The 22,500-nt window shown below is 38.3% G+C and overlaps 5 protein-coding genes across 5 annotated transcripts in view; 2 read left to right on the forward strand and 3 right to left on the reverse strand.

Annotated features, from left to right (window-relative positions):
- The window catches only part of LOC138028498 (uncharacterized), an 8,252-nt gene extending 2,062 nt beyond the window's left edge, over positions 1–6,190 (reverse strand). The window contains exons 1-6 of the mRNA XM_068876053.1: positions 5,838–6,190; positions 4,294–4,548; positions 3,752–3,885; positions 2,826–2,958; positions 2,564–2,599; positions 1,576–1,669 (exon numbers count right to left, since the gene is read on the reverse strand). Coding sequence (XP_068732154.1) covers positions 1,576–1,669; positions 2,564–2,599; positions 2,826–2,958; positions 3,752–3,885; positions 4,294–4,548; positions 5,838–6,167 — 982 coding nt within the window. The 5' untranslated portion in view covers positions 6,168–6,190. The remainder of the gene's footprint in view (positions 1–1,575; positions 1,670–2,563; positions 2,600–2,825; positions 2,959–3,751; positions 3,886–4,293; positions 4,549–5,837) is intronic.
- A 94-nt stretch (positions 6,191–6,284) lies between these two features.
- LOC138028494 (clathrin heavy chain linker domain-containing protein 1-like) lies at positions 6,285–9,440 on the forward strand. Its single transcript, XM_068876050.1, has 2 exons — positions 6,285–7,234; positions 7,972–9,440. Exons 1-2 carry the CDS (start codon positions 6,422–6,424, stop codon positions 9,031–9,033), a joined length of 1,875 nt encoding a protein of 624 aa, XP_068732151.1. The 5' UTR covers positions 6,285–6,421; the 3' UTR covers positions 9,034–9,440.
- A 1,830-nt stretch (positions 9,441–11,270) lies between these two features.
- Positions 11,271–14,418, reverse strand: LOC138028500 (dnaJ homolog subfamily C member 12-like). Its single transcript, XM_068876056.1, has 3 exons — positions 14,206–14,418; positions 12,948–13,126; positions 11,271–12,493 (listed from the first exon to the last, which is right to left on the reverse strand). The coding sequence occupies exons 1-3, from the start codon at positions 14,391–14,393 to the stop codon at positions 12,330–12,332; spliced, it is 531 nt and encodes a 176-aa protein (XP_068732157.1). The 5' UTR covers positions 14,394–14,418; the 3' UTR covers positions 11,271–12,329.
- Positions 14,419–14,674: 256 nt separating this feature from the next.
- On the forward strand, positions 14,675–19,020 carry LOC138028501 (E3 ubiquitin-protein ligase PPP1R11-like). The gene is made up of 3 exons (XM_068876057.1): positions 14,675–14,865; positions 15,080–15,185; positions 17,646–19,020. The coding sequence occupies exons 1-3, from the start codon at positions 14,797–14,799 to the stop codon at positions 17,846–17,848; spliced, it is 378 nt and encodes a 125-aa protein (XP_068732158.1). The 5' UTR covers positions 14,675–14,796; the 3' UTR covers positions 17,849–19,020.
- The window catches only part of LOC138028496 (autophagy-related protein 16-1-like), a 20,482-nt gene continuing 16,711 nt past the window's right edge, over positions 18,730–22,500 (reverse strand). The window contains exons 18-21 of the mRNA XM_068876051.1: positions 22,301–22,385; positions 22,117–22,164; positions 21,042–21,140; positions 18,730–20,229 (exon numbers count right to left, since the gene is read on the reverse strand). Coding sequence (XP_068732152.1) covers positions 20,133–20,229; positions 21,042–21,140; positions 22,117–22,164; positions 22,301–22,385 — 329 coding nt within the window. The 3' untranslated portion in view covers positions 18,730–20,132. The remainder of the gene's footprint in view (positions 20,230–21,041; positions 21,141–22,116; positions 22,165–22,300; positions 22,386–22,500) is intronic.

The raw sequence follows: 22,500 nt of genomic DNA on the forward strand, positions 1-22,500 counted from the left end.
CTAGAGAATAATGAACTTAGGATCAAGAGATTTCATTAGGATCGAACTTTCGTTAATTAAACCAATCACCGTTGCTTAAAAACAGCGAATCACAACGCTTCTTATTAAACCAATCAAAGTTAGGATCGAATTAAACCAATCACAACGCTTCTTATTGAACGAATGAAATGAAAGGAACATGTTATTTAATGTGACAACTCAATGTAGTTGATACCATTAGCATCTATTTGCAACTGTCAATACTCGATCATGTCTCAACGTCTAACTAAGTGTACTGTCTGCGGACAATCTGGTCATACGAGAATCCACTGTTTAGTGATGTGCGGTTCTTGTAGTGGCGACAGTCGTAAATGTGATTGCGAGCAGCCACCAGCTAAAAAACAGAAAACTAAAAAGGGGAGGAGGGCAACAGAAAAGGAGCAGCCGCAGGTAGCCGCAGGGTCTCCAGAAGCTGAGCCTAACTACAAAGCAATTTGTCGGCAGTTGCAGCAGAAAAATCAGCAACTTGGCAAGGCTTACCAAGATCTGAAGGCCCAGTTTGATGAGCAGACTTGGTCCGGCAAAATGAACTGGAAATGGCCACAGGCACAGCACGCAGCACGGTTAGAGACTTTCTGGGTATAGCGGAGCTGCGAATTGTAAATGAAGTAACATACGAGAGCACCCTCGAGAGGCTGGGAGACCCGAAACTTTCAGTTAAAAGGATCGAGCAGGAGTGCCGAAGGCAGCTGGGCGATCTGTTGCCGTTTGTGAAGCGACTTCGCATCGCGAAGAGGCTGTTGCCGATGGCGTTGGACGATGCCTTCTATTCCTAGAGGGTTTTGTCAACTTAAAAAAAAACGGCTCCTTTAGGAGCCACCAAGTTTGCAAAAGTCTATGACCAATTCAATTGCATTATGTTGTTCCCTGTGCTCAAATATATTCTTGCCGCTTAATGATACTTCAAAGTCCTGCTTCCTTGCCGCATAATGATACTTCAAAGTCCCGCATTTCCAAATTCGCACCCTCTTAGAAGCCCTGTAATAATATATATAAATAGCTGATGATGACGAAGTCTCGGGCAACGAGTGAAAACTGGGTTCTAATAACACTTGTCGTAATGGGAACTGGGTTCTAATATCACGAAATACAATATGGTAGTGAAAGTTTTCCGTCGAAGACAGTTCCGTTCAGTTTGAAAAAGGTACGTTTAGGTTTTCAACAGTTCAATAAGGCCCAAATGAGTCACCGACACGCCACCGACGCACCACCAACGCACCACCGACGCACCACCGACGCATCTTGTATGTTATAAGTTTAAACAGCGGCCAACGCGTTGGCCGACGCGTTGGTGGGATCGGATTCTTAAATTTTACCCAATTTTCTTGAGCACTATGAATACAAGTTGCAGATTAATATGAGAGATACCTGAACCTTACCTCGGAATATCCCAGCTGCAATCGACTGCAAGCTGGCTTTTACAGAGAGATATCTATCTTGTGATGCTATTCAGTGAACATGCCTTACGACAATAATGAACTTAAAGGCCCATTTACTTGGACAAAAGTAAGAGATCTCTAGTACAAAATAACTCACAAATTTCTCCAGGATATAGCTTCATGAAAACCTTGTGGCAAATACTGCTGCAAATCTCATTTGGTTTCAAGACAAATTTACTGGAGCCCTTGATCTGAAGAAGTATTAAAGAGTTAGTTAATTGAAGTAAACATGTATCACTCAATAAAAACCTTATAAGAACATAAGCATAAGCTTAATCTATGAACACTTTGTGCTCTTAGAGCAAATGTCGACTAAAAATATTGTTTAAACAAAAAAAAACAACTTTATTTGATGATCTATGTGATCCTTTAGTCTATTGTAAGATGTATATACCCTTTTAATAAGTCTAATATATGCCGTTTTCTGCGAATGACGTCGAACTCTTGCTTTCAAATTTTATTTAGAAATGTACAAAGGCCTAAAACTTTTCCGCTTTCTTGTCTTGTTTGAAGCCTTTGTACATTTCTGAATAAATTTTAAAAGCATGAGTTTGACGTCATTAGTGGAAAACGGCATATATTAGACTTATTAAAAGGGTGTGTAGTAAAATAATACTCATCAAGTGTGACCAGGTAGTAGTCATCATCCTTTATCCTCATTGCGTATGTACACTTTTGGAACCGAAAAAAACTTTTAAAAGATGTTATCTAGAGGATATCAGTTATTGCAATCAATGGTTTTGTTTTTCTCTGTCATGATAATCACATTTGATGCAGCAGCTAGCGGACTCTTGAAACCAAAAACCAAAACCGGGTTTGCTACAGTGATTGACTGATGTCATTGAAAAGCCACTTCAGAGTTGGGATGATTATGAAAGGCACAGTAAAAATTAATGGAATTACAGAGGAAACAACCCTTACTAACAGCCATCACCTGAAAATATGCAAATGTTAAGAATATCCATAATGCTTTTAAAACTATGTAATGATTTTTGCTGATCTGTCTGTGGTGGACAACTTAAGTCCCATAATTTAGGGATTTTACTGTATTTAAGGTCTAAATGAAATTATTATTGTAAAAATACCTGTGCAATCCAGGAGGCTGATGCCTCCCAAGAAACCTGACAAAAGAACAATCAATACAACCTTAGAAATAAATCGAATCAGACGAATAACAATCTAGTCTGATGATACAGAAAGAAGTGACCAAGTATAGTTTTACTGTTAATACTTAAAACTTTGGTGAACTGGCTTTTGTATTTTAGCCAGTTTGCTTCACTTCAAGAACCTTTAAATGCCACTAATATTAGGAGAGAAAGGGTCAAACCAAACAGACTTTAAACTTACATGCAGAGTTTTGTTTTGTTCCAAGGATACTATGAAAAAGTTTCCTTCCGTTGCCTCTGCCATAGGTGGCAAAAAGTAAGGACGTCTATAATATTTGCGGAAAAGTTTAGCAGGTTCTTTCTCACAGTTTTCCCTGTTTAAAAATATAATAAAATTATAACATGTCTAGGACACAAAAGTTTCAACAGCAACATTGAAAATCCCCAAAACTTGTGTCTGCTTGGTGTTGCGCTGTATTATGGCTGTAAAAATAACTAACTAATCATTACAATAGTAATGTCCTAACATTTTTAACAACATTTGCTTTGTTTAAGGGATATCTCAACTCTGACTGGAATTCCCCAACAAACGCAAACAAAAAAAAAACCACCAAAATGTCTGGCAAACAAATTACATGAAAATTTTTACCCTGTAAGTAAAATAACAAGAATCATATAATTTCAATGTCTCAATCAAATTCAAGATTAATCAATCAGATCAAAGTTTGTGAACTTGTACCTGAAATATCTTATAATGTTATTCTTGAAGTATCCACATTTTACATGCCAAGTTTCAAAAAAGTGACAACACTCAGCATTACCAGTATATATGTAATTAACTGATGAATTGACATGCTTGAGATTTATGTTAAAATGTCCCTAAACAATATGCTTAAATTCTTTAATAGTAAGATTGTCCCAGGCTGTACTCTGAGCGTATAATATATTATTCAATTACATTTTTTTGTTGCCTGTAATTATTCTTGAGCTTATAAAGAGTAAAAAGCAGTAATTAAATTTTGTTATCATTACACATTTTTATTATTACGCTTCTGATTGGATACAGGTCATCTACATACATGAGAGTATGGGGGTTATTAAATAAAAACTGGACACATTTTTGGGATCCCTGATGTACAACTAGGGGCTGACTAAAGCTATTCTCACCAAAAAGCTTGGAAGTTTGTAAGTTCACCACTTTTATAAGCTGATAGCAAGATCTGGGGATTTTCATGCTCTGCACTAGTACTCTGGAATTGGCATCCAGTGGTCTCTGTCAATAATTCATTGCTCTGGTACATCTGTGAAAAATGTGACAGTCACTTGTCAATATGAATAGTTAATTTTGTAAAAAAAAAAAAGAAAGTTAACATTCACATAGCCAATTCATAAATACCTAGTCAGTTTTTGACCAATAAAAGTCATGTACAGTAATTATTTTTGAGTTCACTTCTGCTTCATGATGAACAACTGTTACAGTGTTTAACCCATTAACCCCTAGGAGTGAGATTTAATAGATTTTTAAACTGTCTAACACCAGAAGATTTTACTTGTCAATGAAGGGTGGTTCAGAAGGCTATGGGTTAAAGTCACTAAATCCCGCAAGAAAGTGACCCTGGGGTCGGGTGACTAGACAGAACAGGAAACCGTTTCCTCCCTATCCCCACTCACCAGAAGCAAAAGCGCTTTGTTAAACCAAGGTAAATTACCTCTGCTAAGAAATCTATGTTAAACTTGTTAACAGCATCCCATTGTTCAGTGGCATCTGTAACAATGACGGGTGTATTGGTAAAGAGATAGTCCTCTGCTATATCACTTTGATCGGCACCAGAGATGCGTTTTATACTGAGCAGGTCTTTGCAGGAATTGCAGTGATCTTCAGTCAGTCCATCCTGGACATAATAAGGATTGTCAATAAGGCAATCCTGGTCATATATTACAGTCCAATCCCAGTATGGGAGAGCCTAAAGACAAGGTAGCAGATTTAGTAAACAACAGAAGCAACAATAATAATAAATATTATTTCCTACATGAAAGAAAACCAGGCTGGGTGGGCCTCTGACCTGAAAAGCACTCGATTGTTATCTGGTGCTGGAGAGGCTTTTCCAGAGGTAACAGTGGAAAAAGATGGAACCATGGTTGGAACAAGGAGAAACAATGATTAAAAGTGGAAAGCAGTCTCAATGTAAATCAGAAATGGGAAAAGATCACAACACTGTCATGGGTAATGTTTTAATAGTTGGCCAGTATTGTAGTCAAACAATTCTTTGAGACTTTTTCCAAGGCCCAAACTGGTGCCATGGTTTGGTAAAGTGCTGCTCAAAGAGCCTAAAAAACTTGGTTTTCGAAAAATATCTTGAAGACTAAATATTTAGTAGAGGCACAGTATGTTTTTCACATTCCCAAAACCCTATTAATTCTCTTACCTGGAATGAATCTTACCTGCAGACAAAAAATCAGTGAGGTTCACTGAGCTATAAAACTGTTGAGCTAATTAGCTCACCACATCTAACAAAATGTATTTTCAGTTTTCGGGATTCTTGTTTTCTCGTTTCTTTCGGTCACCCACTTTGATTCATCAGCCGGCACATGTGGATTACAAGTGCACCTGGTTAACCCGTTGACCCCTGAGATTAAGTCTTAATGGATTTTACTCTGCCTAACGCCAGACAATTTTACTCGTTAATGGGGCGCGTCCTAGAGCGTTTGAGGTGTGAATCGGTTAAAAGACTTCAAGCCTAATTAATGTACTTGTCACTTCAAAACTTCATCATCCGTATTACTTTCTCACTTCCCTCCCCCCTCCAACCTCAGAGCACCTGACTCCGTCTTTCACAGGTACATCCTGAATAGGATAAGGGGAAATATTATGGTGGAAATCAAAAGGCATTGGAATTAAAGTCCATATGATAAGGACAAAAATTGGGGATTTGAACCCAATGGACCGCATGGAGTTCAGAAAGCTACAAGTGTTAAAGGGTAATACGGTCTCTTTCGGGGCAAGGGCACTATTTTGGTCAGCTCCCCTCCGCCCTGTAGGGTGCGTTCCTTTGCGATAATCCAAAAAAGGATCAATGATCCAAGATTACTTGGATCACGGATTGCTTGAATCACGGTGCATCAAAGGAACTACTTTTTCGGATCATCCCAAAGGAACGCACCCTACGATCGAACATGTGAAGGGCGGAGGGGGGACTTCCCTGGAAAAAAGCTCAGCTCCGATTCGATTCGAATAAAATTGTCCAGTCCTTACCTTCATAGCCAAAAATTTCCCATAAATACAAATTTGGCGGTAGGTTGGATCGCATACGAACAACAGGGCAATAAATCCCATCATCAATGCGAAATAAAATAGTCCTCGAAACCATTTGATGTGCTTTTCCCTGCTTTGTAAATCAAGCAAAGGTCTCGCACATTGCTCCATCTGAGGCTGTGTGTAGCCAGCTTTAGAACAAAATTCGTACAACTGGCGAATCTCATCATCGATTAAATTAAGCTTCTCCTGTAAAGAAAGGTTCTTTTCTTCCTCGGTAGCTTGTGAAGAGAAATTAGGAAAGGTTAAGTGTGCGGGTTTCGCCGCCATTGCGAATAATTGTTAAATATTGTTTTTAGAATGTAAGCTGCATCCTAATTGGTTCAGAATTGGTTTATCGTCTTTTTTGGCCAATCAGATTAATTCTTTTATTCTCACTTGACAACTAAGGCTGTGGCAACCAAATGAACTTCAACATGTTGACTTTTCAAGTTTGTCTTTTGAAGCCGTCTTTTTCACAGTCATTCTGGATCAACACATTAAGTTCTTGAAGAAGTAATGGACTTAAGAACTTAAGGGAAGATATGCAATCCAAGGGGTCCGCCAGTCCAATCTCTCCGCCTTCTCCCCGCTTTCCAAGGTCTGCTTTGACCTCGAAATCTCCACTGAGTGCCAAAGGTTTTCGTGTGAAGAAGAAGACTTTTTCTGAGGGCTTACCGAAAGCTGATGTTCGGGAAATACAAGCCACTTTAGACGATGAACTACAAAGGACCAAGCTTCATCCTGAATACAGCAAGAAAGAGAGTTATATTGTTCACAAACTTGCTTTTGATCAGCTGGTCGAGAGCAAAGCTGCAGTCTATAAGTCTCTTCTCTCTCAAATAAAAGCTGAATACGAAGAGTTTATTGATACTTTAGAAAGAGGGCAGAACCAGACTGTGTTTCTTCAGGGAACGCTTAAAGCCCTCCTTTCAGAAAGAGCAAATATTAGACATTTTGCACTGAGAGGTGATGATCTTGAGGGGAAGCTTGTTAAGCTGAGGCAACATAACTCACAACTTAAACAGAAGCTGCATGCCATTAAAACTGAAAGGGATCGCAGGTTGGCCTCTGCTGAAAGTAAATCAATTCTTTCTGTCGCCAAGGAAACAAGGCTATTAATTCCTGGCTTGTCACTTGAGGATCTCACTGACTTAGCCACACTGAAAAAGACATCACTTAGGCTAGAGGCCCAAGTAAGAGAACTCAAAGATGCAACTTCAATTAAATTTGCTGAGAAAGGCCAGAAGCAGCTCTTGAAACAGCAGCTTTTGAAGAAGGAAGATACCAGACGCAGTGTCTTCACTTATCATGAAAAATTACAAGAAAGATGTGAGACCCTTAAAGTTGCAGTTGAGGTAATAATGCTTGTCAAGTCATCAGGACTTAATTCTGGGAAAACACCCACATACCCTCTTGAAGAGATCTGAAATAACCATTTCAGCCTTTTTTACGTTTCCTGGTAAAGACTGGTATTTTTGATGGACTTGAAGTAGGAGATTTGTTATTGGTATTAGGAGAAATCTATTTCAGATATGTACTCAGCATCCATCTTAAATCATAAATGAGTTGCAAAATATTATCTATTGATTTCTCAATAATATATCACAGGTTTGCCCATTAGGAAGTACATCAACAAGAGCATTCCTATTGTGCTTGAACAAATTGCATCACAGCCAATCTATTAAAATCTTATCAAACCAAATTAAAAAAAAAATTAAGACTAAAGGAGTTTCTACAGGAACAGCATTACTGCACTGGTGGAAGAGTGAAACAAAAAGAAAGGTTCTATGATTGATGAAAGAGAAAGGAAAATAGACAAAATTTATATACACATTTCAGGGTTTCCAATGGCAAACCACTTGGTAGAAAACTCAGATGCCAACACCTGAAAGGTGTAAACATAGAAAACTGTAAATTATGTAAACTTCATGATTTAATAATAATAATAATAATAATAATAATAATAATAATAATAATAATAATAATAATAATAATAATAATAATGTGTGACAAATCTGACTAAATCAATTTGTACATCAATTGACCTCTAGAGTACAAATCTAGTGACAAAAATTTGTTGTTTTTCATTCAGGCAGCAAAATCAGTGGTTGATAATCCTGATCAAGATGTCCACATCGTTGATGTCATATTACGTGAACTTGAAAACTATGGTAACAGTAAATACAGCAAGAAAAGTGATCCATTGCAGTTCTATGTCAGCTTTGATGAAGATGATCCTTTGAAGAAGAAAGAGGCGGAGCGTTTGATTGAATATGCTGATCACTTCAATGATTTGTTTGAATTTGGTCAGTTTGAACTTGCTGCAATGCATGCGGCAAACTCACCAATGGGAATTCTTAGAACTTATGAAACCATGATCAAGTTCAAACAAGCAGAGAGAAAGGAAGGTCAGGTGTCACCTCTGTTGATATTTTGTGATGCACTCATGGCTACTGCATCTTCAACACAACCTCTCACTGGAGCAATGTCGTCTGAGTGTATTCGCTGTGCTTTACGAGAAGGGCATCTTGACCTTGCTACTCACTGGCTGGCCCAAGATAGGCTTACACACTCGATTCCTTTGGGTGACGCATTTCGTGATTATTGCAAATGCCAACAGAATTGTTCCTGCACATGTATACCTCTAGCGCAAACTGTTTACATGAAAGTTGGAGCACATCATCAAACTGTTGCTTGCCTTTGTAGACAGGGCAAGTATTCAATAATGCTGAACTATGCACAAAAGCATGCTAAATTTACAACAGAGGATTATAGATTGACTCTGTTAAGGAATCCCTCCCCTAAACTTGCAAAGCTGATGCTTAATACTTCAAGCTCAAATGGAAAGATTGGAATATTGAGCTTTGTATCAGTAGTGGGAGCCTTTCTGGACCATAATCAACAAGAGATGCTTTTGAGTGTGCTTCAGCACCTTTCACAGACTAACTCAAATAATATCTCTGTTATTATGATGGATGCCTTGTTCAATGAAACAAAAAGTGACAATATGACTGTAGATCGTTGGCTCCATGTAGTGAATATGTGCCAGGAAGCTGGTCTCTTGGAAATGGGTATTGAAATTCTTTCCATATTGACCATCAGAGATGCCTTAAACAAAGCATCTATTGCTTATAGCATGGATTATATTTCTTAATTCCAGTATCTCCAGAACATTAAGTCTATATTATTGGTGGAACAATAATTATACATTGGTGTCACCAGCTCGATTTTGATTGGCTATAAGCACGCAGCTAATTCTTGCTTGCTCTGTTTCTCTTACGTCATACCTACAAACAATAGATTTTATATATGTAGAATTGACGTCATACCTACAGACAATAGTTTTATGCATGCAGAAGTGACGTCACCTAACACACTAACCAGCAGGAATATGCATAATAAATAAAACAATTATTGAATTCGGTTTTCGCATGTTAGCGATAATTATCAAGGCCTCAGTTTGTGTTATCCGCCTCAGCCTTCGGCAGATAACACAAACTTTGGCCTTGATAATTATTGCTAACATGCTCAACCTCATCCAATAATTGTTAAAGTATTGAGTATAGCTATTTCAAAATGACTGATTGAATCAAGAAACAATGCCCAACAAATTGAAGCCAGATTGCAATCAAGAAACAATGCCTCACTCTTTCAAAGAACAGCCACAAGTTGCAAACAAAATAAAGGAAATACCTGTAAGACCAAATGCCCCCACCCCCCTCCCCCCAACAAAAATTCCTTTCTTTGCTTTTATCCTCAGACACTCGTTTTTGTAAAGGGAGAGTGAAGAACTGCACTCAGTTTCATTGTCTTAGGTTGCCAAGCTCCCATCTGTCCTATCATTCCAAAGTTGCTTAACCCATTGACTCCCAGGAGCTGGTTTAGGCCGGTTTGGACGTCAAAGGGTTAAAGTGGAGAACAACTCCCCTAAATTGAATGTGGACCAACTATCAACCAACTGTTGGCTGACTGTTGGCCAACTTTAGGCCAACAGTTGACTGACAGTTGGTTGACAGTTGGCCAACAGTTGGTAAATTTATTTGAAGGAAGTATTTACTGACGGTTGGCTAACAGGCGGCCATCTGTTGGTGACCTGACAGCAATCTTTTGGCGATATGTCAGCAAGTTGTCGCTATTTTCTCTTATTCTTCAACAAAAGCCTCCCTTTTTTCATCTCTTTTTTTGGCCATGGTTGGTACAAAATGCCATATTTAATGAGATAGAATAACAATAATTTTGATACAGTACACTTGAACCATTAAATTGCTCCAGGGCAGTGAGTTGTGTTTGTTTTTGCTCTTGTTGACCCAGGAGGTTTAAATCAAGCAGGGTGCTGTTGTTTAAAACCATGTCCTTTGTGAATAATGAATCTGGAAAGATTTCAGAGTTTCTAGGGGTCATTGTTTTTGTCTGCTGGGGCTTACAGAATATCCTATTTTTGCCTATTTTAAGGTTGAACAGTTTTCAGTCTCCTCATTAACAAAAGTTATTTCACTCTTTGCTTTGCTTGACACTCTCTTTTAATCCTTTCGCCCCTAATACAGCCTAAACTGGCCATACTTAGTATTTTACTCTGTCTAACGCCACAAGATTTTACTTGTCAATGAAGAACCCCCAGGAGTCAATGGGTTAATTAATAACTTCTTACTAACCGAGCGCGAGGGCCGTACTGGGGAATATTGGCCCGAGGTCGTGGCAGTACGGACCTCGCTACGCTCGGTCCGTACAAAAACGACCGAGGGCTAATATTCCCCAGTACGGTCCCGAGCAAGTGAGGTTAGTAAGTAGTTTATTACATGGCTTTTTAATTACCTTTTGCTTTGTTTTTGCAAACCCGTAATCCGCCCGTGGGCATTACGGGAGAATAATGCCCTACAATTCAGTCACAATTAGCCAATCAGAGCGTGCGTTATATCGGCTTCAAACACAAGCCATATAATAATATTTATTATCGGCCACTAATGTTAGTTGTAAGTTACAAGGCACATACACACTCATGCACTTTATTGAGCAGGGTGTCTCGAAAACAAAGACCTCTATTAAAGACCCTAAGCCTAAAAACCAGGCCTAGGCCTTGTTTTTAGGCTTAAGGTCTTAGAGGTATTAGGGGTCTTAAGGTCTTTGTTTTCGAGACACCCTTATTGAGCATACCTGTAAAGGGTTATTCAGCATATATATAGAGATATTACACGGTGGCGGGGAAGATATGAATTTTACAAATACAGCTGGGCTTTAAAAAATACAGCGGGAAAAAAAAGGTGGGAATCATGACATCATTGAATGATACGACACTCACAAAGGTGACATACGGAAAATACGCCACTCGGGTCCCAGATGAAGTGGCGTATGGAATCTACGAGTGGTTTAGTTCCCAGTAAAAACACTCCTCCATATAATAAATATTTATATAATAACCAAATCAATGTGTGCACTCTGATTGGTCAATCAGCTATGTTCTATTGTGCCAGTAACTCATGGAAAAATTGCGCGTCTTTTGATTTATTATATAAAAGCAATAGACCACAGGTTTCTATGGTTTATAGGCATGATAAACCACTTGGGATGTTGGAAGAACACTCGAAGAATTCGTAAATCACTCGACTGTGGCTCGTGATTTAGGAATTCTTCTCGTGTTCTACCAACACCCCGCATGATTTATCAGCCTATAAACCATAGAAACTTGTGGTCTATTGCTTAAATATAATATTGGTGATAAAGTTATTAGGATGTAATAAACATGATTTACAGAAAATAGTCAAAACGAAAGGAGACTATGTACAATGCTATTTATCAAATGTTTCTTAAATATTAATTTAGCATGTGTTATTTGCTTCAAGTCCTTGCTTAGGCTGTTCCTTATTTTTACACCATGAAAGTAAAAGGTGCACTGGCCAGCAGCAACTTTACAAGATAAAATTCATCATAACTGCCTTGATCATGAGTCTTTCACACTTAGCCATCAAATTGATCTTAATCCTTCCAAGATATCATATTTGGAAGCCCTAAAATAATTCTGGCTTCGTCATTTTTAACAAGCTGAAGATTATGGATTTTATTTACAGAAGCAATTCATTTTGGACATGTTGTCAGTACTTATTTTTTACATAACATTCTGCTTTTGATGCAGTTTATGACACTGTTAGAATTATTGCCAAATATTTCTTAGTTGGAAGAGAGATGTGGCCAAAACAAATCATTTTAAAGAATACATGCTGAAACATGCTAACTTTCCATGCAAAGGTAATGAATCAGATTAAATCTGGCACTAAAATACAATAGTACAGATTGACGGTTTGTCAAATACCTAGTACACAATAAATAATGTCAATGGCCAGGAACCCCTCGAGAGTAAAAAAGTTCACTAAAAACTAAGCTCCTTTTAAACCAGGCTCCCACAAGGCTTGCCAAAAGTAATAATTATTATTCACACATTTGAGGGTATTTTTTATATCAAATCTCATATCTCCTAAATTTGCTGAGGTAAGAGCTTCTCTTTGATCTCCAGCCACACCTCCTGATGGGTGTCCTCGTCCAGCTTTGCATGTCAACAGTTACTTGAAACTGTTGCCTAACTTGTCTGTCTTCACAGAGGAGTGTGTTGATAGGATCTTCTCCTGTAATGTGAACAATGCAATGTAATAATACTCATACAGGTATCACTTCACGCTCATTTTTGTGCAACCATGAAAAAACAATATTCTAGCCTATTGAATTAGATAAGTTTTTGTAGGAGAGGCTGGTCTAAAGGAACCTGGACAACTTGTACCCCCCTGTAAACAATTTGCCCTACTATTCCCATGTTTGGCATAAGATTATTCTAACATTTCAGTGATTAGGTCAAAAGTCTGGTATTAGGTTTTCAAGGTTAGGGACACTGTCAAGAATAGGAAGGTTTTTTTGGGTCTCTGGGGAAGGGTAGTTTAATTGTCTGGCATTTGACACAACACCAAGGAAACTCATGGAAAACAATGGTATCGCAAGGCTATCACAACACCTAGAGCTGTGTTCTAACAGTTCTGTGACCTTCTGTGTGATACCAAAAAGCTTTACGGGTGGAAACCAATTTACCTTTCTGGTAATCAAGCATGGGTTCCTTTCTTGGTTTAGCAGCCCAGTGCATTGATGTATGTACAGCACCACTCAACTCAATCCATTGTTCATATGGAATAGCTATACCGGACCTGTGCCAGTGATCATACTTTCTCCTGGTCTCTTCATTACAAAGAACGTTGCGTGCATGTTTTAATCTGCAATTAATACAGTCATCAATAATGACCCATGCTACTGGCTACAACATTGAAATTGTTCTTGGTGAAGATGTGAGGTCAAGACAATGACGTTCCCTCTCAAATAGTTTCCTGTGTTTGTCCTGAAAACTTGTAGATTAAGACATTAAACTTGAGATAAAAATTACAGCGTGTCGCTCTTTTTCCTAGTCACTATGACTCGTTTATCATTTTTATGGGCATTTTTTTTTTCTGAAAAAAATCAGTGGATGCAATAGGAGACTTCACTGTTTATAAACAATCCTTTTGTTATTTAAATTTTGCCAACCACAGAGCAAAAGAATCCTTTGTTTCTACAGCCAATAGATCTCTGGTTGACAAATTTATGACAAAAGGTGACGTAACGATGAGTATCGCTACAGCCAAACTTGGATCGGTGTTAATTTTGGTTTACGATCAGGGATGAATCATCCTCGGAGACCCAGGGGCAGTCAGTCGAGACGGGACGTGAATCGGGACTGGCCGATTCTCGTCTCGACGGACTGGCCCCTGGGTCTCCGAGGATGGGGATGAATAAATTCAAACCATGAATTCTCTTGTTTGTCTTCCTTCCATCCGAGAATGCAAACAAAAAACTTAACACTCATTCACTCGTAACAATAGTCAATTGAACTTGAACACCTCAGTTATTGTCTTTATTCAAATATTTTTATCTCAATGCAAAACAATTTGAATAATAATTTGGCCATAACTTACCCAAATTCGAAACGCTGAATATTTGTTGTAACCTTCCACTTGATGTTATAAAAAGTATCCCTTTGTATCGGAGATGTTTCCTTTAACACTCCCCCTACAACACTTCCAGATTCCAATGACGTAAAGGAAAAATTTCGTTTATCACAGTAATCAAAACGCATCCTTCGAAGGAAGCTTAGGCAAATTCGATAATGCATCTTAAATTTAAGTTTATGGCTCTAAAATCTTGAATAATAAAGTTGAGAAACTCAACTAGAGGCGTCGTTCTTTAGATGTGTACAACTTCAGTGTGGAATACATGTACCTATAACTACCTTTCCATAATTGCGTACTTTAATAGCTACCTTTCGAACAAGTCCTTCGCCTCATGATCGTCTGGGTTTTTGTCTGGGTGATAAAGTTTGGCCTTTTGACGAAATTCTGCGTTTATTTGCTCTGTTGTAGCTAATTCATCACAACCCAAGAGTGCGTAAAAATCATCTTGTTTCACTTTGTTTAGCAACACGTCGTAAAAGTCCTCCATTTCAGTCATTTTGACCGTCGTTGACGGAAACAAAAACAAAAACAATGTTTAGAGTTAGGGAGGGGAGAGTAAGATCCAAAGGCCAGGGTCTCACGACAGTGTCAATATCGGTATTTACAGCTTTAAAATTAACAAATTTGTTTCTTTAAAACAGACGACTATGGTACTAGTGGGAAAGGCCATGGCACTTATGAAACTGGCCAAATGGAGACCAGTGGTGCCACTTAATTTCACATCCAACTAAATCTACTTACACTTAACCCATCCGTGTTGATTTGGATTATCTGCGCGGTCACCTAGCCCACTTTTGCAAAAGTGTTAATGGTGGAAAAACGTCATGCTAGTCAGGTTTGTTCCTAAGTTTTTCGGTGAATGAAAAATAAATAGACTTAATTAAAATCCAGAATAAGGGATGGCTGAATGCCCTGAGAGTACCAGTGGAACTGTTACAGTTACCGAAGAGGCAAATGCAACTCCTACGGTAGGTAGAAAAAAGTCGAGCAGAAATCAGTGCTATCGACTTAATCATTATTTAGTGCTAAGCATTGTTTTAGTCAAATATTTGAAGATTTTTAGAGTGCAAAGAACAGTAGATTAAACGTTAAACCTGGAAGGTTCTTTCTACTCACAGTGAATCCATAAAGAAACTTTTAAGATGCAGTTTTACGATTATAAGTAACTACTTTTCTCCGCAGCAACAAAGAATGGTGCTTAAACTAAAGAAACCCAAAACAGAGAAAAAGGTGCAGTGGGACGAGAGTGCTGTAGACAATGAGTTTATGGGAAAAAAAACGTCAAAATGTAAGCGGTAAACGTAATGTCAGACGTTTCCTCAGGCTTTTCGAAAGAGGAGTTTAGATGCATGGTTATGTTCTCCCAATGATCCTCATGCTCCAGTCCTTCCGGTCATCATTGATTACTGCATCAATCTCCCCATGCAGGAGGCAGTGTGGCCCAGTGGTTAGGGGCGCTTGCCTTGAGATCCGGAGATCCCAGGTTCAAGACCTGCTCTGACCACTCGCTGAATTTGTTCCTGGTAGTCCCTGGTTCAACTTCTCAGCTGCACTTGTACATAGCCAACTAGTTAGCCTCCGGCCAGTTGGTATTCTTAACAGTTGTTGTTGTTGTGTTCTGTTGTTTCGTTGATTGTTTTAATTGGCCCTGAAAAGCCCATATAGGGAGTGGTCAATTAAGTACGTATTGTATTGTATTGTATTGTATTGTATGCGGGATGTATAAAGTACAGGACTGTAATCAGTGGTCTTCAGTCATTATAGTGACTACTTGGGTAATAATCTTTGAAATGTCTATTACTGAGGTAGGCAACATGTAAATGACTGAGTTGAAGTAGCACCTTTTAATTAAAGTTGAAGGTAATGAGTTAGCAGTTACATACTCGTGATCACTGTCCAAGCACAGGAACACTAACCACACTTGTATTATAGAGATTGGTCCTTCAGACTTTTACTTCAATAAACAATAATTGTAGCAATTATTGCTTCAAGAGGAGGTTTTCATGTCATCGCCAGACCCACTTTTTGCACACTAGTGGTAGTTTTTTTCATGATGGGTGATTCTAGTCCTCACTAGTAAAGTCGTGGATTTTCTGTATTGAATATGATAATGAAATCAAGAGAAATATTTGTTTCATGTGTGTGTTTACAAAATATCTCTTATGACCTTCTTTTGTTCGTGCACCAGAAGTCATACATTTCCCTATTGTTATTGTTGTCGCTAGTGGTTGGTTGAAAACGTCCTATTGGAATGCTCTTTAACTCCTGTTAGTAATGATACACAAAGAGCTACCACTCAAGACATATGAGTTCACAAATCTTTATGGTTTGATTGAGGGTGGGTTTCTTTGGGATGACCCGAAAAAGGATCACTGATCCAAGATCACTTGGATCATGGTACATCAAAGGAACTGAAGAATCCTTCCGCAGAGTGGATTCATCGGTTGCTTAGATGCACCATGATCCAAGTGATCTTGCATAAATGATCCTTTTTCAGATCATCCCAAAGAAACAAATCCTGGTATTTATTGTTTGATGCTACTGTTGTAAAGAGTAATGAATGCAACTTACAAAGTGATGATTCCAGACCCAATTTTTGCACACTAGTAGTAGTTTTTTTCATGATGGGTGATTCAAGTCCTCATTAGTAAAGTCGTGGATTTTCTGTATCGAATATGATAATGAAATCAAGAGAAATATTTGTTTCATGTGTGTGTTTTCTACTGTAAATACTGTAAATGTTCTAATAAATGCCTTATCTCTCATAAATGCCCCCTATGAGGTGTAAAGTTTGTATGAAACACCCCACATAATAAACACCACATGTCAAATAGACACCTCCTCCCCCCCCCCCCACCACACCAAGAATTGCCTTTAGTAAGAAGAGGCCAAGGATGCCATAGTTGACCCAGATGACAATGAAGACATTGATATTGAACTATTATAGCATTAGTGCAGATTAGATTAGTCCTGCCTACTAACAAGCTCATTTCCTATCTTTCTCCACCAGCTGTTACTGTTAAAGTAAATAAATGCATCTCTAATAATATTGACACCTCATATATATTTAACGCCCCCACTAGGACCCCAAAAATTTAATAGATGCCTGCGGCGTTTATCAGATCATCATAAATTTTATGGTACTTGACTCATATTTTCCTTCTTCATTCTGTCAACATTTAAACTGAGAAAAGACAATAAATTATCCATCATTTTCACGTTCAGTGGAGAGTCACATAGACAGCTCAACTGAATTTAAGAGTGACATAATGTCCCAGGGGGGGGGGACTCCCATATGAAACAGACGGGGATGCTCGTCGTCTCGCTTAGGGGTGTAAATTTTGGATTTTGGTCTCGCTTAGGGTGTTCCGGGCAAAGCGCCAATATTTTATGCCACCAAGGTCTCGTTTAGGGTTCCGCGAAGTAACACAGAATTACGCGAAGAGAAACAGAAGTCAAATTTCCTTTTAAATTTTCTTTTTAGATAAAAGCATTCGATGATTATGCCTTTTTATCATTAAAACTCATTGCGTGTCGTATTTTTGTGTTTTTAAACGGTCTCTTTTAGGGGTCAAAATTTGCTTAAGCCACGCCTAGATTGGTCTCCTTTAGGGGTTAAATTCAAAATTTCCGACGAGCATCCCCGTCTGTTTCATATGGGATTCCCCCCCCCCCCCCCGCGGGCATAATGTGTCATTCCCAGATACTGTGAATGTTAATCTGATGTTCCAATAATTATTATTTTCAGGTTGTTGTATATATTCAAAGCCCAAGATATTTGGGGAGTCTTCTTCAGATAGTGACAGTGACGATGATGATGGGTGTCATCATAACGCATACTGTACAGGACACAAAAAGAAAGGACACAGAGGACACCATCACCATCACAGTGAGAAAGAAGAGGGGTTATCTGGTGGAAATTCTGATCCCGGGGCATCCTTTGGTACATAGTCTCTCACTTCCAGCAAAGGACATTATTATTTTGGAATGTATGGATGCATTGTTTTCAATCTCTTGCTCTAAAATCCGAAGTTATTGCATGCCTCCTTTGCATGTACCTTTCAACAGCGTGTTGAATTGCTAAGTAAATATAGAAGCAAATGTGGGCAAAGACCCTTTCTTCCATCTTAACACTTACGTGATTGTGGCCAACTGATCTAACTTTCGAAAATGGTTTGAACCCAGAAGTCATAATGAAGTGATTATAATAATTATCTGTTTATCATAATTAAGTGACGTACAATAATAATTTATTGTCCAGGTAAGTGTAGTCCTGAGCAGGACTGTTTAGGGTGATATTGATTAACGTTTTGACAACTTGAGTGGAAGTCATCTTCAGAGTCATTTCATTGTGAAGAGGCGTTTTGCTCAGGCTACACCAAAACATCAGTCAGTGTCGTCCCAAACAGTCCTTCTCTGGACTACACTCACCTGGACCATCATACGTTACTTTAATAATTATGATTAGGACTTTATAGCGGAGCACCATTGGTAAGGAAATATGGTAACCTATCTGTGCGAGAAAAAGTGGTTTGGTCACGGTATGACCGTCCACCCCTCCATGTATGCCAATATGACCAGTTTCATGTGACCTTATCGCAGGCTCAAGTTTAGAGCTCAGCGACATTAGCTGTTTTTAGAAGTTGACCACTGACCAGGTACTAGGTTTCGATTGGATCGCAGGCTCAAGCCAGGTTAACTTGTAAGAATAAAGAACCTGGGAGCTCCACTTTTATGTGTAGACTTGGCTAAATCTCCTTTCAAGTGTAAAACATGAACATTGAACTGCAGAAAAAGTTGTAAAGATTATAAATAGCACATAACACTAGGGCTTTTGTGAAAACAAATTTATTACCAATATTTAGCAGCTTTACCGTACAGTCAATCCAAGTTGTATTTACAAGCCAGACCAGAGGATAAACCTTTAAGCTATGTTGCTTTCTGTACATTAAATTTTTAATAAATTTAGTTATAAACCTCAACTCTTCAAATAACTCAACCCTTTAAGGGCAACCAGAATGTGCTTTCTGATATTATTTTGATCACTTAGTCAACTTGCAGACAACAGGTGCAAAGAGTGTCGATAGGATGAAAACAAAAAGAAATAAAGTATTTTTTCCCTATTTAGTTCATCCTCCTAGAGTTCATTGCAGGAAATTTAACTTTTGGCATTCAATTTAGTATTGAGCCACTGAGGCCTGAAGTGGCCAAAAGCATTTCTTCTTTCAGATGATAAACTCAGTGATAGATCTTGAAAATACCATGAAGTGCAGATAACTGGTATCCAACTCATATCTAGCAATGAGACTTCCATTAAAAAAGGAGAGTTATTTTAGGTTTTGTAACAACCTACACCACTTAATCAAATTGAAAAAACCTTTTTTAAACAAAATTTGTAAGAAATTGATCCTTCAAGGAGTATGTTCTCTTCAGGTGTAACTCCCCCACCAAAATTTATTCAGCCTTTCCTGGAACTCAGGAGGTTTTCCATTTGACAGAACCTCCGGCTTGCCCGGGCATTTGGACAGACTAATTCTACAACGCTTTCAAATTACATGTCACACTGCGAGGATGATATATACTCCTAGAAAAATGCGAGGGATTATCACGCAAGTATTCCTTGAATTTGTTTCATTTTCTTTGCAAACTGATGGGTCTGGTTGGTTAGTTCTGACAAAAGGAAAGTGCCCTCAGTATTTGCTGCATGGACACAAGCAAGCTATAAGTATTTTTAATACATGAAAGAATATATTCACGTCTTTAAATAGAGTGCTTTGGAAGTAGTATTATTCTTGGCCTTTGTGTTGACATCTTTATTTAGCACCAGTTTGAGAAATGAAATAGCCAATAATACTGCACACTGTTGGTTGTTTGTCCGTTGACTATTGGCTGTTTATCAGTCAACTTGCTAACAACTGATGGCCCCTTGTCCACCAATCCACCTTGGAAGGGGGAAGCTGTGTTTTAATTTTTTAGTGTTTGGACAATGTAAGTTATGACTGTTTCATTTTGGGACAGATTTGTTCAAACAGCGTTTGTACATGACGTCTGAATGCTTTGCACAGGTATTTTCTTGAAATGTTACTCTCAGAATTATGTTGTTTTTGTACTGAAATAATTATTTTAAGGTACACATGAAACAGCTGTTATCATTAATTTTTCCAACAAGAATGGTCTAGTTTCTTTGCATTAACGCTTCTCTTTTCTATCTGTGTCCTCTGAGATGGGTGTTATCCTAGTATTTATTTGTCCACAGGATTGCACGCTTGTTTCTGTCACAACTTATTATGCTGGATCCATCAGGGTGCCATGTACACACAACAACTGAAGAGCTAATAATGAAAAAAACACTCTAGAGTTGATGCCAAAAAAGAACAATAACCACTTCACTATTCCAAGAATAATAAAATGTTGTTTTGACTCAGGCACAGAGGGAGGCAGTGCAGCCCAAGCGGTGGTAAGGGCATCTGAAGATCCCTGGTTCAAGACTAATTTTGACCACATTGAATTTGATCCTGGTAGTCCCTGGTTCAACTTCTCAGCTGCACTTGTACATAGCCAACTAGTTAGCCTCCGGCCAGTTGGGATTCTTAACAGTTGTTGTTGTTCTATTCTGCTGTTTGTTGATTACGTTTCAGTGGCCCTGAAAAGCCCCTATAGGAAGTGGTCAATTTAGTATTGCAGTGTATGTATGGATTTTACATTATAACTTACGATTTTACGTGTTAAAGGGGGACCAAAGTGACTGGCTGAAATGACCTTTAAAAGACCCCCAAAGAGCTTAAGAAAATAAATTCCACACATCTTTCAAATATCTTAGTTGTTGAAAAAACTCACAAAGATCCTTAAGGATACACCCAAGTAGAATCTTGGTGAGAGATTTTGTAAATTCATTGTTGAGACTTTTTAGATCCTGATGATGGTTTTCCCATAAGACAGAGTAAAATCTGTGAGCACTTGGGACTCTTGAAGGTGGAAAGGGATAAAGAGGTTTTACTGATTTTTTGCCAGGTCAAGTGTTTTTTTTTTTTTTTGGGAGTTTATGGGTTAAGCAAGAGGATCAACCACCTCCCAAAACAACAACATTCACATCACCACTAATAGTAATCTTTCCAATCTTTCCACTGTAGGAATACTGACTTACTTATGCTCTTTTAAGATTTTCTCGAGTTTTGCTGTTGATGCATCCCATATGAAGATGCTCCCATCCTGTGAGCCACATATCACATACTGACTATCAGGACTGAAAGGGCAAAAGATTCTCTGTTAACTCTGTTAAATTTCATTTAACTTCATGCTATACAGAAAACATCCAATTACATACTGCTAGTTTAAAAGGAGCCCTGATATACAAGTATCTAAATTCATGACAGTTATTGATCACTATAGTTGCCACACAACTTTGCTCATTATAGACACCAAAACCATCTTGTGCTTGATTTGTCTGACCTGATCAAGATCGAGCTCTCATTTCAGATCCTCTAAAATAAAGTTTCTTCCTAAGCATCATGACAAGAAACTTTACAAGTCTATTCCTTAATCAGTGAAAATTGAAGGGATTTTGCAAGAAAGAAGTGGTAAATTGATGAAATGAAAGTTCCTTCAAAATCAGCCAAAATGTATTGGGCAGATACACAAAACTGAGGGATTAATGTTGAGGCTCTGGAACTTCCTCTGTTTTACTTTGTGTGTTCATGCAGTATATTCTTATTTAAGTGTGGAATCCTATTATAATAATGCCTTGCTTGATTTTGACTTTGTGGCCAAAAAACCTGCTATGGCAGTAACAAAAAGTTATAATTCACAGATGGGGTGGATAAATCTAAATATGGTACTTTAATCTGGAGCCCTATGGATAATTCTGAATCTTCCCTGGAGTTGACACTTCACAGATTTGACAAAAGGTGGGAAAAAGAGGTCATGGCCTCCAGGCCACTTGTTCGGTGGGCGGATAGCGCTATCCACTCCCCGATAATTAAATTGTTTTTGCTAGTGTTCATCCGCTGGATAACTTCATCCACCTTTTGAACAACCGACGCCAGGACTTTCAATGAGGATATTTCATGGGAAGGTTTCAGTCCTAGAAGATTTAGTGATCCCACAACATGGAGGCACAGTAAAAATCAGGGCAGTGACATTTAGGAGAAAATAACAATAATAATTTATATTGAATATACATTTATTTTGTTTATGCAAAATACAATAACAATGCTTGATACCTGAATGATGCTCTTGTGTGATCCATTGCTACCTTGAAACCATCAGCACTTTAGAGAAATAATATAAAGCCAATCAGTTAGTTGTGGCAGGCGACTAATGAAATAAAATGCAGTATCTTGTTGTACAAGGTGATATCATGGTTTCTGAGGATGATGATGATGTTTGATTAAAGCTGTTACCCACCTGCACGTCAACATGACTTGATTCATTCTCAAGTCAAGCAACTTGACTGTATCGTCTCTTGCACTTGCTAACATGTAGTTCATATCTGTCATAAATTCAACACAGTTGAGAATTCAGAAGAAAAAACTACAGTTTACCCACAATAACTTGAATGTTACAGAGAAATGGTGAGGGTCACAGTTGTGCGAGTTCAAAGTATC

This window comes from Montipora capricornis, chromosome 13, assembly GCF_036669925.1.
Source record: "Montipora capricornis isolate CH-2021 chromosome 13, ASM3666992v2, whole genome shotgun sequence".
Classification (NCBI taxonomy): domain Eukaryota; kingdom Metazoa; phylum Cnidaria; class Anthozoa; order Scleractinia; family Acroporidae; genus Montipora; species Montipora capricornis.

Excerpts from the sequence above, each read along its gene's own strand:
- LOC138028501 (XM_068876057.1), top strand. The coding sequence starts at position 14,797 with ATGGCTGAATGCCCTGAGAGTACCAGTGGAACTGTTACAGTTACCGAA. Across the intron at positions 14,866-15,079 it reads AGGCAAATGCAACTCCTACG|CAACAAAGAATGGTGCTTAA; the intron begins GTAGGTAGAAAA and ends TTTTCTCCGCAG. Across the intron at positions 15,186-17,645 it reads GGGAAAAAAAACGTCAAAAT|GTTGTTGTATATATTCAAAG; the intron begins GTAAGCGGTAAA and ends TATTATTTTCAG.
- LOC138028500 (XM_068876056.1), bottom strand. The coding sequence starts at position 14,393 with ATGACTGAAATGGAGGACTTTTACGACGTGTTGCTAAACAAAGTGAAA. Across the intron at positions 13,127-14,205 it reads GCGAAGGACTTGTTCGAAAG|ATTAAAACATGCACGCAACG; the intron begins GTAGCTATTAAA and ends TATTAATTGCAG. Across the intron at positions 12,494-12,947 it reads CATGCTTGATTACCAGAAAG|GAGAAGATCCTATCAACACA; the intron begins GTAAATTGGTTT and ends TTCACATTACAG.
- LOC138028494 (XM_068876050.1), top strand. The coding sequence starts at position 6,422 with ATGCAATCCAAGGGGTCCGCCAGTCCAATCTCTCCGCCTTCTCCCCGC. Across the intron at positions 7,235-7,971 it reads CCCTTAAAGTTGCAGTTGAG|GCAGCAAAATCAGTGGTTGA; the intron begins GTAATAATGCTT and ends TTTTTCATTCAG.